General features: G+C 37.4%; 1 protein-coding gene across 1 annotated transcript in view; it reads right to left on the bottom strand.

Annotated features, from left to right (window-relative positions):
• Nucleotides 1-18,661, bottom strand: part of FNDC3B (fibronectin type III domain containing 3B) — a 176,960-nt gene that overhangs the window by 106,092 nt on the left and 52,207 nt on the right. The window contains exon 3 of the mRNA XM_072408114.1: nt 13,715-13,790. Within this exon, the coding sequence (XP_072264215.1) occupies nt 13,715-13,790 (76 nt within the window). The remainder of the gene's footprint in view (nt 1-13,714; nt 13,791-18,661) is intronic.

Genomic DNA, 18,661 nt, shown 5'->3' with positions numbered 1-18,661 from the left:
TGCAGCTTTATCCAATAATTGTGAAAAGCCAAATACATATCACATTTTTACACACAAATTGACTAACTGCATTACTGTAAAGCTATACCAGACAGATGTGGTTAAAGAAACTCTAGGAGGTCAAAAAGGCTCCCCAATATGCATATGGGTAAAGATCCATCCCCCTCTGTGCTAGTCACTGCTGCCAGGCAGATGTTTTGCTTTCCATCATTGGAGTCAGTGTTCAAGGTCTCTCCACTAAACACACTCCAGACAAAATTCAGCTCTTGATGCCACTTAAAAACAACCATTTCATGTCGCAAAATCCTAAATCCCCTAGTTTTTATTATGTTTATCAAAAACACATTTTGTGGCACATGATCTTTTCCATGCTTGTTTTTTTAGATTTCTTACCATGGAAATACATCCATGGTAGGGAAATTATTGTGAGCTAAGATATAATTATGTAGTTGCAAAGAATGAAGCACAAATACCAATTAATGTGATCAGCTTTGTAAACCCAGTCTAGCTTAAGGTTCTATTATCTAAATATCATTGTTTTCCCAAAGTTAATGCACTATGAAGGGTTCATTAGACATGCTTCTAACTACATAAGATAAAGTTTGACAGATGAATACACTGTAGCTCAGCACATCACATAAATATCTATTGTTTTCTATGGCACAAAAGGACTATTTTGTACATACATAAGAATCATATTTATGATTTTATTGATAAAAATACAAAATGTTTTCTTCTAAGCAGCAAATAGAACCAGCTTTTCTATGTCTCTGTCCACTGTTTTCCACAAAGCAAATTTCTAGAGATCAAACTGAATTGTACACACAGGAGAATGAGATACCACAGTAGTTCATCCCTTATTCCCAAGTAACATCTAAGTCAGATACAGCAAGGCTAAAAGCAGTTGTCTTTGGCTGTGTCCTGACTTTGGATAACCCAGAGTGGACTGAGAATACTTTCTCATATATTAACTCTTTGTAAAACAAAGAGCCAGTCCCACTACTTCAGATATCTGTGCGGTATGATCCGGCCAAAAGAGCTCAGAAACAAGTCTGTTTAGACCTATTAGTCTGTCAATGGGTATAAAAAGATCAAATTACTTAGAGTCAATCATTTCACTGTATGGAAAAGACCCTAACAAGTGGGGTAGAATGTAAATGACCGCTAATATGTCCAGCCTGGCCAAGCAAATTCAGCCTTTAAGCCGACCATCTGGTGCTAAAAGTAGTCTTCAAGAACGCCAAAAAAGTAGATTGTGGGATTCCCTTGCAACAGCTGGAGCCAAAGCACATATGCATATACAATCAGAAAGAGATTGCAGTAATTGAAATGAAATAGAAAGTGTACCAGGAAGGATGTATTTGCTGTTCAATAAAAACAGAGCAAAGCTACAGATTGCCATTCAGCATACAGTCAAAGACCAAGCCCTTTTGAACAATGTATATAGCTACAAAAATAGTGGACATATTTGGTGGACAATGGAGGCAGAATTTCAGGAGAAGAACTTTATACTAAAAGCATACTGTATGCTTATACTGTAAAGCAAAGTAGTGGACATGTTATGGTCTGTGGTGACTTTGCTGCTTCAGGATAAGGGCAGCTAACTAACCGAGCCACTTATAAATTCTGCATCATATCAAAGAGTGCTTAAAGTGAATGTCAGAACATTTATCGGAAAGCTAAAGCTATGAAATTTGGGCCCTTTATGGGTCATTATGGCTCATAACACCCAAGTCAAAGGCTCCTACAGTAAAAAATATTACCAATATTATCATTAATTTAAAGCAGCGTGAGATTGTACAATTAGATTTCATCATAGGGTAGGTAATTTTTACAACTGCTATTTTAGCAATTAAGTTTAGTAAGCATTAGTTTAAGTTAGAGTTATGGTCAGCAGTAAGTAAGTAAGTAATAGTTAGTTTAACTATTAGGATTTAGCTTAGGATTAATGTCTAAAGGTAAGTTTCTAAGGTCAAGTATAAGGGGAAATGATAAGGGTCATGTTAAGCTTTAAGGTGAGGCTTAAATCTACCCCCAACATTAAATAAAAATTGAGAGAATGGTAAGAACTGGTTATGATTTCTTTTTCCATTGATCATCCCAATGGGGAGCTTTTCCTTCACCTACTGTTATTTACATATAGCTGACATATCGCAGAGCACTTTACATCCATTGTCCATGGCCATATCAGTAACGGTCCCTCAAAACAGGCTCACAATCTAATGTCCCTACCATAGTCATATGTCATTACCACAGTCTAAGGCCAATTTTGAGTTAAAGCCAATTAACCTAACTGCATGTTTTTGGGAAGTGGGAGGAAACCATAGTGCCCTGAGGTAACCCAGGGAGAGCATACAAACTCCTTGCAGGTAGTGTTGTATCATGTTCAGGTTACAACCAAATGTGACATTAAATCCCATCAACAGGCATTGGGGTGTGCTGGAGTTAATCTGGCAAGCAAAATCGTTCCAGAAATGTTGGCTACTAAGTTAGGGCTACTCAGTGGGACATGCAGTGGGGATATTTATTGATGACCAAGTGTGAATATATATCCTTGCTTGTGCACCAAACTCCACACTATTTAACAAACAAATACCTTTAATATGCTGTAGTATCTTAACAGACAAATGAAAGATATTTAACTATGAAGAAGTATAGTGGTTTAGGCTGGCACATTCAGAACAGAAATCTACTGTACATTATTATCTAACTTACCAGCCAAAGTCAAAATCAAGTTGTTACAGATCTGGGTACTAATTGTTTTCAGAAGACCAGCTACCTCCATTTTTGTGTGTGCATAACTTCAAAGACATTCCTCTTTTGCTCCAGGAACAGTTCATCTTAAAAACATTCTAGATCTGTCCCCTAAGGTAATATTAAGAATGCTACTAGGTAATGACTTTTGCAGCCCCACTGCCTTGTGTTTCCATAGAAAGGAATAAATAGTGTGGCTCTGTCCAAGCAAGCTTTTGGCTATAAATTTCAAATATCAACTACTGGCAAAGCTGTTTACACTTGCTACTGTGTGGTACACCTATAACTTGACTAAAATAGGAAACTAATGCCCTGAGTGGCATGGTAAAGGCCATTCTATTAGGGGAATTGGAGATAAATTAATGCAAGTGGGGATAAAATTGTTCTTTATTCTATCCAATCCTTTAAACAAACAAAACTAAAGCAAATAAAAATGCTACAATAATATCTAATAATGCAAATGAAACAAGAGTTCTAAAAATGCTAAAATGAAAAAGGACATTTCAAAAATAAATTAGTACAAAAGTTGAGATCCTTTGGCTTCAATGACTACACTTTGATCACTGCAGTGCCAATGATAGAGTTCTTTTCATAAAAACAGAGACAAAACATCAGTCCAACATTTTGGTGTGCATTTTTAAACAAACCGAATATAACAGGCACCAATAACAAGATATACACACTGTTATAAATAATAATCCCTAAACCAACCCCAAGGCAGGTTCCCCCCCTACTTTCACTAAAAAGGACATAATTCTGCTAAAATCCAGAAGTGCCTATAGTGTGTCAATGTAACTTTTTTAATATCCGCAAAAAAAAGTCTTTGATGGTAGATGTAGTTTGTGGTAAATAGGGCCCTGCCTGCAGATTTATTTTTACCCTAGTCAAGTGTTTCTCAACCAGGGTTCCATAGAATTATTTTTTTGGCTATTTGTAAGGGTGAAATTGGCCAGCAATGTAAGAGGCATTCTTCCTACTGATCACAGGCTAATGTGCTGTGAGCCATGGATTTAGTTATTATTTAGTTTTTATTTTAGTAATTAATTTAGTAATTATTTAGTTTTTAATTTAGTAATTATTGCAGTGGTTCCCTAAGAACTGAAAGTTACTTCAAGGGTTCCCCCATAAGAGGAAGGTCGGGAAAGGCTGCCTTGGACCATAGCAAGATAGATTACTTTTGTTAGTTTTATCATGTATACATAGTTGAAACACTTCTCATTATACATAGTAAATTTTCCAAGACAAACAATATTTTACCAAAGCAATACGTTTTATAGATAAATCAGTTGATTATGTCACTACCTCGCCTCAAAGTATACACGTTGACATAATTTGGACCACATGGTTAAAGAAACACCTAATGTTTTCAGAAATCATGACCAATTTAGGAACAAATTATCAGTGCATACTTATTGAATGAAAACCAACATTATTCTGCATAAGTCTTGGTATACTTGTTGATGCAGCATCTTGCCTTGAGAACAGTATGTGGCACAGGTGTAGTTAGAGAAAGATATGAAGACCTAACTACTGGCTTTTCACAAAGTTAAAATTTGCATACTTACACAATAAACATGGACTGATATAACAAAAACAAACTATATTCCTCTATGAGGTCCCTGTATATAGACTTTTTTCTTTTAAAATAAGTGAAAAATATTTTAGAATTTACAAAATCCAAAACTGCAATAAAAAAAGAAAGACTCCGAATCTTTATACATATGAATCATTTTTAAATAGGACACAGATTTAAATAGTTTTGGTAAATGTTTATAGTTCAGCATAACATATCTACAAAGATTGGTTTTACTATTTTTAAACCAATGGAAATATGATCATTGCATGATTAAGTACACAACAAAAAGAGTTTCTTAGCATGTCTTTTAAATGACCTTAGCAAAGCTAAAAAATGAATGGGTCTTTTAGAAAGGTCTTTTAAGGTTCAGGCTTAAAGGATAAAAGGAATGCCTTTAGGAGAAGCCCCATCTCCATTTCACACCCTCATTCAGGCTCCTGCATTCCTAACAAGGTCAAATAGCTTTGAATAAGGAAACCAAAATTCTGGTGATTACAGCCATTGTACTGGGGTAAGACCTATGTAGTGTCCAAGCTGCAAATCTCCAACAGTCTGTTAAAGTAAAAACGTGTATATACTATACACTTTGAATGAATAAATCTTTTTACTTCTACTGTTAGCAAATGAAGAGTTGTACAATGTGAGAAGGATTACATATAAAATTGAGAAATAAAATTTTATTTGTAATTTTGTCCTTCAATTTTTACAAAAAGTGATCCTATCTTGACTAGGCTAAGGAGTGTGAATGGCAAAAACCAAAATATTCTCTCAGCTCTGAATAGAATAAGAATACACTTTAGTCAGGATCATGTTATGCATGTATTGCTTAAGAAGATTTATTCTATATATTTGTCCTTGTGACTGCTGTCTCTGGGATGACAAATTACCTTCCAAATCAAATTTTTTTTAACTAAATTCACGTGTCCTTATATTGATTGACCAGGCTGGAATGATGTAACTCTCGTGTAGGAACAACAGCCAGCTATGCAGGAATTGTACACCAAGCTGCTCATGAACACTTAAAGCGCATTAAATTAGATATTGTGAACAGGGAGGTAGGTTTGTTTTATTGCAGAAAGAACACTGCCTGGCCTTCTGCAATAAAGAACCTTTCTTGCTTTATTTTTAGTTACACCTTAAAGGGCCAACAACAGAGCAGAGATATATATTTCTCCATTCACTGATGTCAGCATTAATAACCCTCCATTTTAGTGGTGGCAGCAATAACAACGCCCTTCATTGCCAACAGCAATTATTGTTGACCCTGTTAATTGGTATACATACCGTAGTAGTAATAATAAAAACACCTTTAGGAATACCTATCCCTATTTATTAGAGTTTATGGTAATTACTATTATTACACAGTATTTATAGCGCCATCATATTACACAGCGCTGTACAAAGTCCATTTTCATGACACCAACAGTCCCTCAAAGGGTCTTACAATCTAATGTCCCTAACATAGTCATATGTCACTAACGTAGTCAAGGTCAATTTTTGGGGGGAAGCCAATTAAGCTAAGTGCATGTTTTTGGGATGTAGGAGGAAACCGGAGTACTCCGAGGAAACCCATGCAAACACGGGGAGAACCTGCAAACTCGATGCCCTGGCCGGGATTTGAACCTAGGCACTGCAAATAGAGTGCTAACCCCTGAGCCACCATGCTGCCTGTAATAACATTAAATGCCCTTTTTGCCACAATTCTTTACATTCTGGATTAAATCAATGAGTCAACATGGATACTGAACTCCGTTAAAAGAACTGGAAGTCAATATATGAGCAAATTGTAGTACAGTGTTCATTGTTCACCTGAGCAAACCTCCTGCAATGTTTCCTCCGCCATCTGTCAGAACTACACAACTGGCAATGCCGGAGCTCACATAGCATTTTGGTAGGCTAGAATAGTTCTCATCTATATCCAGAGATAAAAAAAATGTTGTGGCTGAGCATACGCTTTAAATCTCCTCTCCTTCATTTCATGCCAGTGTTTTCAACCCTCAGGTAATTAATCCCCCTCATTCAGTATCAGCTTCTCCAGCTATATTTACAACTACAATAAACTAGTATACTTGGTCTACCAAACCTCATTTTGTTTTTATCCAGTACCTAAATTGCATAATGTTTCCTAGTAACCCATCCAATACCATATCACTATTCAGTTTTCTTATTTCACTTGATTTACTAAGCATTCAATAACAACCAACTTTTACCCATTGCTATGCATTATCATCTTCACCTACTGCATTACTTTCCATGTACTCACACAAGTGTCTTTGTTAGATGCATTTCTTTACATCTCATTGGAATAGTATCCAAAATACTCAGCTAAAAACCCATCTCACTATCCTTCTTTAATTCTCTCTTTGTTTACTATCAACTGCATTGTACTCCCTCTATGTATATCATCTGCTCCATCACTATGCAAAGATTCTAGTTATATCATCTTTCATTTTGTACTATCGTCTCATGGCATGATTTCCTCTGAAAGTTGAACTTTCCTCATTTAACACATTTCTCACTTGTGCTGCTTTCCATTTGATCTGCTATGCAATGTTATTAGAACGCCCCAAGATCTCTAGCCACCCATTTCATTTTGTACTTGTCACATACGACAGCCAATTACAACAGCAAACACAAAAGAACGGTTGCATTTCTGTGGCTGAAAACTTAAATATTATCAGTCTGGTTTACTGACAGATTCTTTCTGGATCAGTATGAAACAAACCTGAGCATATGAGCTGCACACAGCATACTTCTACTAGACTGAAATTCATTTAGCGCCTGTAATTGCTAAGTGACTCAAATGAACAGAGAGTAACTCAGTGACTCATGGATAGAAGGTCATTAATGATGTCACTGCAGGCTGTTGGCCTTTCAGCAGGAGGACGGCTATGAAGAAGACATTTGCAGACAGTGGCAAGCCACAAGGATGTAAACAGAAATATGGTGTGTGTAGACTAGGAAAGGAGCTCTGACCTCTAGGCCACAGGTCAAACAAACAAAAGCAGCATCAAACGCATGCAACCAAAGTCTCAGATAGACCAATGACAAACAACATAAATAAACCCGATTCACACCCCAGAAATTCTCCAACAAATGAATGTCTAAGAAACTCTGATATAAAATTACATTCATTGGGGCTGTGACCTGCAGAACATTCTAAAAAAATATTGAACAATAATGTTAGTAATGTTAAGGGAAACTTAGAGGAATTTAAAATGTAAAAAAACAAAAAACAAAATGATTTTATTGAAATAGTTGACAACCCCATTGTTTTGGGTAGTGGATATTCACATCAGTAATGAGGATTTTATTACAGGCTAAATCTGATTTCACCACCCAGACACACATTGAGCTTTGTTTGCCTGAAATGCATATAGAAGCATTCAGACCTAGTGGTGGTCAACATTGGGTTGAAAATAAGGTATTGAATAAAATCTAATATTAGCATGTTGTTGGAACCAGAGAAGGTACAATATAGGTAAAGTTCAACTCAAAACATTTTGTTCTGGTTTTGGATAGAGAGTGGGAAGGATTAGAACTCCTGTGGGGTTTTTGTATTTCAAGTCCCCTTACATTGAAGAGGTTAAAAAAAAAAAATTATATATATATATATATATATATATATATATATATATATATGTATTCATGTGAATGTTTAAGCTCAAACAACTGATCACAACCATAACAAGAATTCTCATTCCTAATGCTAAACTGTTCAAGAAATGAGACTTTATAAAGCTAGGGACAGAGCCAAAGGCCCCCACAAATTATTCACCCAAAAAATCAGAGGCATGTGAAATGAATTCTTCATCCTGGAGCATAAACTATTTATAATCTACCCAACAACTTAAAAAGTCAGTTCTGCGTATTTAAACTCCAGTAAATCCGTCTCTTCTTTTTTTAACTAAGGCGGCTTCTTTGTTATTAACTTCTGAACATTAGCTTCAGCCTGATTCCACTTTTTCTCATATCAGTGGATCCGTCTCCTCTGCAGTACACTGAAGCAGCTCTGTTCTGCTCCTGTTGTGGGAAGCCACGTCAGCAGGAAACCATGCTGGCTGCCAGGTCACATTCATAACTGTCTGGAGCAGTCGACAAGCAGCACAGTCCAGTACTTTTGGTTTTCACAAGTATACAGAGCTCAAAGCCTGGAAAATAAAGAAGACTCAGAGCCTGAACTCCCACATGTTTGGAAACCTCAAACATTTAAGGTTCACTTCATCTAAAATATATGTTACCTAATATAAGTCTCTCCATCGACAATCAAAAAATAATGTTTAAATTAAAAGTTAAATTGATTATTTTAGGTTTGTTAAACCTCTTTGATTTAAGGCAATGTAATAAAAAAAAAAAAAAAAATATATATATATATATATATATATATATATATATGCCACTGTACTTAATAGGTCATCTGTACTTCTAGTTTTCTCTTGGTCTCACAAATACCTGTTGAGTATGACAGTGAAGTCCACCCAATGTAGCTCCCTCCAACTGTGACACCTATGCAGCACTGTTCCTGAATTCAGGGATAGAGTTTTCCCTCTCATTAAGGCTTGTGCTACAGTGGGATGACAAGGCTTTGTGTTGCAGAATCATCACTCCTGATTCACAAACATGTAGCTTGTCAACTAGCACCTGGCCACACGGAGTCCTGCTCCCTGCTTTCCAAATTGACAGCTACACCTGTGTTGCTGAAACACTCCTACTGAGAGCTTCAGTATCTCGGAGAGAGACTGAGAGATACAAATGAGGGAGAATTCCCCTCTGTTAGATAGTTATGGACATACACGTTGCACACATTTGACTATAGATCAGTTCCCTGCTACCCTGTGTTTTAACTGGTGGATAAAGCCATTGGTTTCCATGCCACTGCCAACCATAAAACAATGCCTACTGCCCTACCTGCACAAAAGATATTTGATGCTAGTTGCATATTCAGGTATTAAACAAAATTCCACTGCCATTTACAAAAGGCTGTTCTGCAACAGGCCATATACTTATACTACATACTAATTTATGCTGAAGATGGTTGCCTTCAAAGCCCTACACAGTTATTGTCCCACTTACATTTCTGACTTGGTAAAAAAATACTCCCCCTGCCGCTCTCTCCGCTCCTCCAATGACCTACTAATGACTTCCCCACTCATAACCTCATCACACGCAAGGATACAAGACTTCTCTAGAGCTGCCCCGACTCTCTGGAATGGTCTTCCTCGTCCTATTCGACTTGCTTCTACTTTAAAAGAGCGCTCAAAACCCATTTTTTCAAACTTGCCTACCCGTCTTCTTCTGTCTTTTGAAACCATCACTACTTCCCACCACTACATATCTCCCATCCTATTGTGTGTGAAATTCCCCCATCTACTAGATTGTAAGCTCTTCAGGGCAAGGTCCTCTCCTGCTGTATCACTGTTTGTATTAGTCTGTCATTTGCAATCCCTATTTAATGTACAGCACTGTGTAATACCGGGTATGTTGGCGCTATATAAATCCTATTTATTATTAATAATAATAATAATAATAATAAATGCAACAACCATGTCTTTGAATACCAACCCATTCCATGCCTAAACATACCTATCTGTGTTTTCCTGAGCCTATATTAATTCTCTGTTTACATTTAAAAAAAAAAAAAAGGAAGAAAAAATAGAACCAGGCTTATTCATAAGGTACAAAGCAAAACTCTTCAGCCAAATGTCGCAATTGCACTACCTTCAATGCGAGTGACGTTCTAAAACGTTTGTCACATAGGGACACCTTGAGATCCAGCCAGCGACAGACGAACCTGAGAAAACTGGTAAATATTTTCGCAGCATGTGGCTGGCACTATGTCAGCAGCAACAGGATCCTAAAGAGTGACATTGCGCTTACACTTACTTGCCCAAGTTCCTTTCCATGCAGTTTACAGTTACCAAAATAAGAAACAAGTGAGAGTCAGAACTTCAGTACGTAATATTTTTTTTTCTGGAAAATAAGCTTTGTTGCTTGAAAAGTCACAGCCATACAACAAGAATATGAAACTTTTGGGCTGGCTCAAAACATCTCAGTGTTTCCAGTTACATAGTTAATTCCAGACACAAATATCAAATTAAAAATATGATTACCACTGGAAAAGAAAACAGTTATATACTAGTAGGTGGCACAAGTCGCATGAGCCCCAAAAGGGAGCTCAAACTCTTTTGCACAGAATTCTATGCATCCTACAGTATGTCTAACACTGCTAAAGCTAAAGCATGCTTGAAAACAGCGATATAAACACACACATGCATAGAGAACATTTATTTTTACCTCTTTAAATTCATCTTACACATTAGGTAAATTACCCCATGTGGATTTTTAAGATCAATTTGTTTACTTTCAGAGCTTTTCCTGGTAGAATTTGGCCTGAGGTAATGATCATTTAATAGCCAGTTACTGTACTTTTTACATGCTTGCACACGTTCCAATAATACACATCCATTTGTAGCACAGGAAGTGATTAATTATCCTGTGACGGAATTTGTATGAGGCCCTTAAAAGTTTACATTGAGGAGTTTTGCCTCATTATTAAGTTGTCACTTCTAACAACTGAATGTATACCCATACACCAGCAACATTATGCCCCGCTTTATTTCTCAGGCTCGTCTCTAACCACCTATTTCACTTGCAGAAAATGATTCATACATAAGAATTGAAAACATATTTAACTTTCCTCATAAAAATACACAAAGATATTTTTCGTGAATCAAACCCATCTGGAATAGATATTATTGCAGTACTTTGAACTTTTTGACTTCCTATGAAGCTTCAAACTACCCAAGCACACTTTGGACTGAGAGTATGTAAAACAAAGGTGACATAACGTATCTTTTTTGAAATGTTCCATTATGTGACTGATGAGGCGCATTAAAATGAGAGCACTCTACAGGGCAAAAGGAGATATTTTCTGTAGAAATCTTTTCAAATGATTTTCAAGTGTTCATTAAGTAATATGAGAATTATGTAATTCCTAAAATGATTAGCACCACTACCACAATTTATATCTCCCCTACCATTGGCCAGACTCCTCTAATTTTTTGAATATTAAATATACTCCTTAACCCTGCAAAATATTTGTATTGTTCATAACAGGTTTGTGTTAGAAATGATGTTGATGTAAAAACTAAAATATTTTCATTCTTAACTCACATAAAAAAGATGATGTGATTTAGTTCTTATCAGCACTGATGTATTTATGGGGGAAAAAAGGGACTGTCATTGCTTACCTAAAAATGCTGGTTGACTTGCTGTTATTCTGATATAAAATAGTCAATATTTTTAATTTAAACTTTTTAGTTTTGAATAGAGTGGTAAGGGGTACATTATTGATGGTCATTAGGAGGCCTTAAGTGCAGCCCCTGACAATCCCGCAAGGGAAGACTGGGGACATGGTTCAGGAGAGAATCATACCTAGTAATATGCTGGAGACCATTACAGCCCCTCTACAATACAAATACAATACAATTTTTGTGTACTGTACAGCCCCTTAAAAATTACCTATACCACATGTATTATTTTTCTTAGCAACAGAAAACATGTTAGAAAACATAGAAAAGAAATTAGATCCAATATGTGAAAACATGTTTGTGTGAGAATCTTTTTTTAATAAATATTCAGATACATTGTTGATAAAAAAAAAGTACATGACACGTCTCAAATAATATACAAAATATTGAAGGGTTTCCATTGGTTTCCATTGGTTAACTAACAATTACTTGGTGAATGTTTGGGCTTCAGTTGAGACAAGCACAGACAGGGTAGTTTATAAAAACCAAATAATGGTTTTGGCAAATGTAAAAATATGATATTATCTCCAGCTGACATGTGCTTGGGAGTAGTCAATACACCAACCAAACGCTAAACTTTTGCTAACTAAAACGTTTTTTGTATCAAGGTTAATAGAGAAAAACCACCTCGAGGACAGACTCTGATATGAACTGACCAAGTATTTCATTGAAGCCTGAGAAAAAATAGGGAGTGTGTGAAAATAGGCGCTAAAACGGTAAATGAATACTCCAAGATGTGCCTTAGACTGCTAATTTACAATTCTATTTATAAAGATAGATTTGTGATGACAAATAACAAAGTTATGAAACTGAAAAGCTTCAGATGTGTAAAAAGGGTCCCTTACGCTTTTAGCAAAGAGCTGTAACTGTCTGCTTTTCTTGCTGCCAGATAGTGTGCTTTTTCCACTTTTAATAAGTTGTCCTGTTGTCTCCCATCCCATTTTTTTTAATCAAGTTGTTCTGAGTTGGCATGAGTAATATGCTGGTGGACCTTTTCACTGTCCATGTATGTATTAAAAATGGAGAGCTTTGTGTACCTTTACACACCTTGGACATGGTAATAGTAAGACTACTACAGTCACCAACCAATGGCTGCTTAACTCCTTTGCTACATTACTAAAAATATACGTTTGAAAATGACTACATTTTAATCTTGAAATACTACAGTGTTTCAGTATGCAAAACAACATTTCCTGGAAAAATACCTGTCCCTAGAAATCACTAATATGTTTAAAATAGTTATAGAGAGGGAGTACCTGACCTGATAATGTCAATGCATTAACACATTTTTATAAGTTTTATATTCTTTTACAAGACATCATCTCACTCGTTTCGCCCCCCCCCAACCCCCCCGCGCCCCCCCATCAGGGCTCTATCCTCAACTATAAAAAGCATGCCTTCTTTGCAAAATACCTAATTTTTGTTGTTTCGGTAAGACATTGATCTTAAAATGTTATCTGTTAAATAAAGCCCTAATATGTCTTGTAGTATACTTTTCAAATAATAAACTAGCATTAGACTGACTATATTTGTGTGGTGCTCTCTCCCTAAACTATTTTAAATACATTTCATCTGGCAGCCCTTGAACCAGGGGGTTTACTAGTAAATAGAATGCTGCTTCTTTCACTCCCCTAATCTTTTTGATTTTAGGCACCCATGTAGGTCCTGCAATTCCTTTTTATGAAAAAACAAAAACAAAATGCTGCTTTCTCAATATGGTTTAGTGATTAAACTGTATGATTACTGGCATTATGAGAGGTCTGATTAAATATAGTCTGGTTAGATGACTAAGGGCACATAAACAAATTTAATGGTTGGCCTTGCATACCCCTGTCAGACACACTGAGTTAGAACATGCTGCAAAAGGACTACTGATTTTTTAACCTAAATAAACCCATTTATTTATTCCCTATAAAGTGAAGAAACATAAACCCTCTGAAAGGCTGACTGAATCATGCTCCCAGGCCCCAGAAACCACAGTGAGGGATTTAGAGGCTTCAGTGTCACATATGAACGGACTAGTGTGAGAAAAGCTTTGCAGCTCCAGCCTAGCACAGACGTCAGTTTTCCTTACCTTGAATGCACTGCAGTGTTCCGTCCTCTGCTCGTATTGTGAAGGTTTCTCCTGGGTTAACCTGAACTAGAATGACCTGTCAAAATAAGATAAAAGAGGTTTAGAACAATATAACATCTGGTGTCTTCTCTACTAGGAAACTGCATTACTTCATACACTAACATCCCCCATTTAATTCAGTTGTCCACAAGAAACAGTGTACATAGTGCAAATGGAAGGAAAAAGTCAAAGTAAAGCAGGCACAAACATGAAGTTAACTAATCTGATTATTGAACTGCTGCATTACCATCAGCACTTCTCTTCATTATTTTTATCTATTTTCCTGGGTGTTTCCAATGACAAAAAGGCAGTGTAGAATTACTGTCATTCAAACTATTCATTAAAAAAAAAATGTTCAGCTGCAATAGTCTTACTATTCTTAATGTTCACCACATCGCACTGCAAGGAGTTGGCATGAACTGTGGGGGGGGTGGCGAATGCTGGAAAAGTTCTGCAGCGCCAAACAAAAGGTTCATAAACTATATATAGCTGTAATAAACAGTCACTGGGGAGCTGCTATTGGACATAAAGGCATATTTCAATATACACTAAGTGCAGGTTCACACCTGTGGCAGGAGCAAGAGATTCACACTGCTGCGCTGTTCCTTAAAGAACCAGTTTGCAGATTGGACAGTTGACCGTGAGTGGTAGTAAACAGCTCACTGCCCCCCCTATTTATTCGCTATTGGGCAGCCACAGGTAGATGTTACCCCAGAGCAGCAGTTTGATGGCTTGAGGAAGCTTTACCTGCATCACAACCTAACCTCCAGCCTGAAACACACACACCAGTGGTCGCTAATGTTTTCGGACCAACGGACCACTAAATTTACCGGCCCGGACCGCGCATGTGCGGGGAGCTGGGGGTCACTCAAAGGGGAAGTAACTTTCCCCATAGTGATGTCATGATGCCATAACCCACCCACTCTCCTTTTCTCCAGAGACACAACCAACCCACTTCCCTGAGCCTGCAATTAGTACCGGGGACATGGTCCAGGGCACTGGCCGGTGTGTCCCCCAAGCGGTCCGCAGACCACCAGTTGGCGACCGCTGCTGTAGACAACGGTTGCCCGAAACAATCATGATCATCTTGGAAAAAAGTCTAGCATGTGTACATTGGTACCCTCACGTCCTTTCATGATCCGCAATGGCAGATCGCTAAATGACTTAATGGGGACAATTGCTGTCATTTCCTATAGAGGTCTTCTGCTCATACTCCCTTCTCCTGTCTCCATAGTACAGAACTTCTGGTGTCACTAGAAGCTATCACAAAAGCTTTTTCCAGTGACAGAAATATAATTTAAAAATGTTTCCCACTTCAAGAGAGCAAGCCAGCTCTATTTATATGCACACAAAAGACTGCCTCTTACTAGATTTTAAAATATTGTAAGTCAAAGATGTAAAACCATCATTTTAAATATAAATACAAACGTTAGAAATAGAAACAAATCAACATTTCACATTGTTTTTGTTTTTTTGTATTTAGTATATTCACTTTTAGCAACTGTAAAATAAAGTAAGTAACTGTTTATTTATCAATGCTTCATATATGATTAGGGATGCATTTATTTAACTATATAGATTCTTAGTTCCATTTTGACCTCTAGCCCAATGTTTACAAATTTCTGTAGTCCTCAGCATATGATTGTTTATTTTCCTTAAGGGCTTGTTTTGTAAAATGGCTTTGCTGTGGTTTCCAGGCACTTGACAGCTTGCCAGCTGCCCATCAGCCATTGTGTTGGTTGTTTAAAATGAATGAGCCTCCAGAGGCTGTTTTGATGGCTGGTTGACAGACGTTCGTCAACTGTACCCTACTGCCCCGATGAATGCTGCATAGGTCAAATGTTGCTTGGTGCAAACCTTCAGTTTTGTGTGATTGTGAAGTGGTAACCACACAGCTTCATGTAAACAAATCCTGAGAGCCAGGGCTGACTTCTCGTAGGAGGAATTTTATTTTCATACTGGGGTAGCTGTGGTTTTATTGAACATACTGGAGCTTTTACCAAACCCCTGGGAAAACAATTTTAATTTAAATCTCTACTCCAGTCTTACCTATGGTCTTGCACAGTAGGCTTTTCTACTGTACTAAAATTGCTTACTGTGTTTTACCTGCACACTGTGAGCTTCTTTCTTAGCAGCTAAGGCAAATCAGAAAGAGCTTGTCCCACTTCCTGGCTGACAGGTAACCAACATCATCTAACACTTTTGTTTTTGCAGTACCCTCCTAATTATATTTGATGGTTACAGAAAAATTTTTTATATATATATATATATATATATATATATATATATCAGTGTGTGTATAGGAGGATCTTTGTGTATTTTCACAGGGTAGATCACTGCATAGTAGCAGTGAAAGCCAAAGTTTTGAACATGCTTGTTTCAGTGCACCACAAAGTATTCTCAACCACTTTTGCAATAGATCCAGGTCACATCATACATGTCTACCCTGCACAAAGCTGTTCTCTGTATTACATTAGCCAGCTGGAAAACACTCAAGCAGACCTTTGCCAGAAAGTCAGGAAACATCTTTTTCCAAGCCACGTTAACACTGTAAAGGAGAGAAGAATATCCTATATACTCACGCATCCAAATCTGCAAACTCATACCCCAGTCTCTGCCCAGATTCCTAAATAAAGGCTGACTTCCAAGCAGGTAAAAAGACAACAATTGCTGCAAGTAGGAATTCTATGCATAGCACAATGTACTTTTAAATGAAACAAGTGTACATTTTTAAAGATGTACACCGTGTATGTCCTGAAAAAACGGTGGATGACTGACGATAAAGGACTACACTACAACTCAATAGAGAAGAGCACAGTGGGGTGCCACTTGCTGACCCACCCCAACTTCCAACCCCCTCCATAGAACAGAACAGCGCTGTTTGTACAGCAATTATTTATTCATCTGTCGTTTACAGTGACAAAAGATGGACATGTATATGCGGCCTTACTTTCAGCCTTGCACAGTTAGGATTGCTTAACTGAAATGGCTTACTCTGATTTACTGCATAATGTCAGCTTCCCACAATGTGTATTAGGAGCTACAGCTACCGTGTTTCCCCGAAAATAAGACACCCCCAGAAAGTAAGCCCTAGCAGGATTTTTGGCTGTTTTCGAGCAAGCTCGAAATATAAGCCCTACCCCTAAAGTAAGCCCTATCTTAATACCTTAGAATATCTTCAGCACATACTGTACATAGTGGTGGGGGAGGAAGTAAAGGACATCACAGACTGTCACACTAGCGCAGGACTGTCACAACATCACTACATTACGTAGCGGTATTCCAGGCTCACACAACCCATCACTTCTCCAGGTGCAGAGCTGATGATTGTAGAGAGAGATGTGAAGGGAGGGCAGACTGAGCCTGTCACATCTCTCCTTCTCCGTTACCGGTAATACGACGCTGCACAAATGATCGTGGTGGGGGGAGGAGAAAAGGGAGGACGCGGAGGATGCCACACCTCTCCTCCAGGGCACCGCCGGCACAGTGTACCCGGCAGTGCAGAACTGATCGTGGTGGGGGGAGTGAAGGGAGAACAGCGCGGATAAGGCTGTCCCATCTCTCTTCCAGAGCACCAACGATACAGTGATCACGGTGGTGCAGGACTGATTGGTGAGTTGGGGGTTCCCCCTTGATGTTCCAGAATGTAATAACATTTGAAATACATGTTAATTTTTTTGTTAAAGAATAAATGCGGTTTGTTGTTCTTCTCAAAATATAAGCCCTACCTGAAAATAAGCCCTAGGGCATTTCTTGGAGAAAAAATTAATATAAAACAGTGTCTTATTTTCGGGGAAACACGGTAGATAGAATAAGCCTGCATCATTTTCCGATAAATCCAGCATCATCTAGCCCTTACCTCTCCAGCCTCATAGTCCCTGGATTTATTGGACTTCTTTCAGTAACCAAGGTACAGCATTTACATGTTACTATAGCTTTCTGTGTTCAGGAAGCTTTGTACAGCACCTGTCACACCTTCTCACCAGTTCTAATCTGTCTGCATCATAAAGAGCAAATTATGTCACTAGGTATAAAATTAGGTATGTCATGAAAACCTGTTTTTTTTTTTCAAAAATTTTACAGGCATGATGAGTAGAGAGAACTAATGAAGATAAAATAAAATAAACTTCAACCTAAACCAAGTCTTATTACTAGTTAGAGATCTTCAGCAAAAACAAATCTGGAACAAACTGAACTGGGTCCTTGTTCTTTTTACTATTCCTTACTTCTAGAATTTTCATTGATTTTTTTTTGTAACTTGTTGGGATTTTTCTGAAACTGTCAATAAAATATTGAAATGTGTTTTAGGTGAACTAAGTCTTGGTGTCAAAGCAGCAGATATGTAAGGAAAGAAATGGGGTGCACTAGAAGCCAAACAGGCTGCTGCTCAGATCTCTGCCTAAAAGAGGCATTACAGAAATGGAATATTGTATAGAGAAGTGATGGTGGTGGTTGAAGTGAAGGAAAAATAATTCAGCCTATAGGTCTTTACCACCATAATTTTATCTCCAGTTGATTTGTAAAATTGTTGTTTTAGATATGATAATGGAATAGCTATCTATTATGCACAGTGGATACTTTAAAATGGGATATAGATTTGCTCTATCAACCAGTAGCTACCAGTAGCCAATTGCGATTGAACCATAGTAGTCTGTGTGTTCCTCCTTACTCCTATACTTTCCATGTTTTATTGTTAAAAAGGTACGATAATACTTTAATGCAATCTCTAATAAATGAGCCCTATTGCTTCTGTCTGGCTATGCTATGCATGTTGTTAGATTATTCAATATAATTTCATGTTAAAGATGGGTTCTATAATCCTAATAAATCCAGTGTCTCACAAGCCAGAGGTAAAAATATTTCTGAAATCATCGACCTAAGTCATACAAGCCAAAGGCTTGTTGATTT

Source organism: Pyxicephalus adspersus, chromosome 4, assembly GCF_032062135.1.
Source record: "Pyxicephalus adspersus chromosome 4, UCB_Pads_2.0, whole genome shotgun sequence".
In the NCBI taxonomy this organism is placed as follows: Eukaryota; Metazoa; Chordata; class Amphibia; order Anura; family Pyxicephalidae; genus Pyxicephalus; species Pyxicephalus adspersus.
Note: the sequence above shows the minus strand (reverse complement) of the source record. Positions and strands in the feature narration are given on the sequence as shown.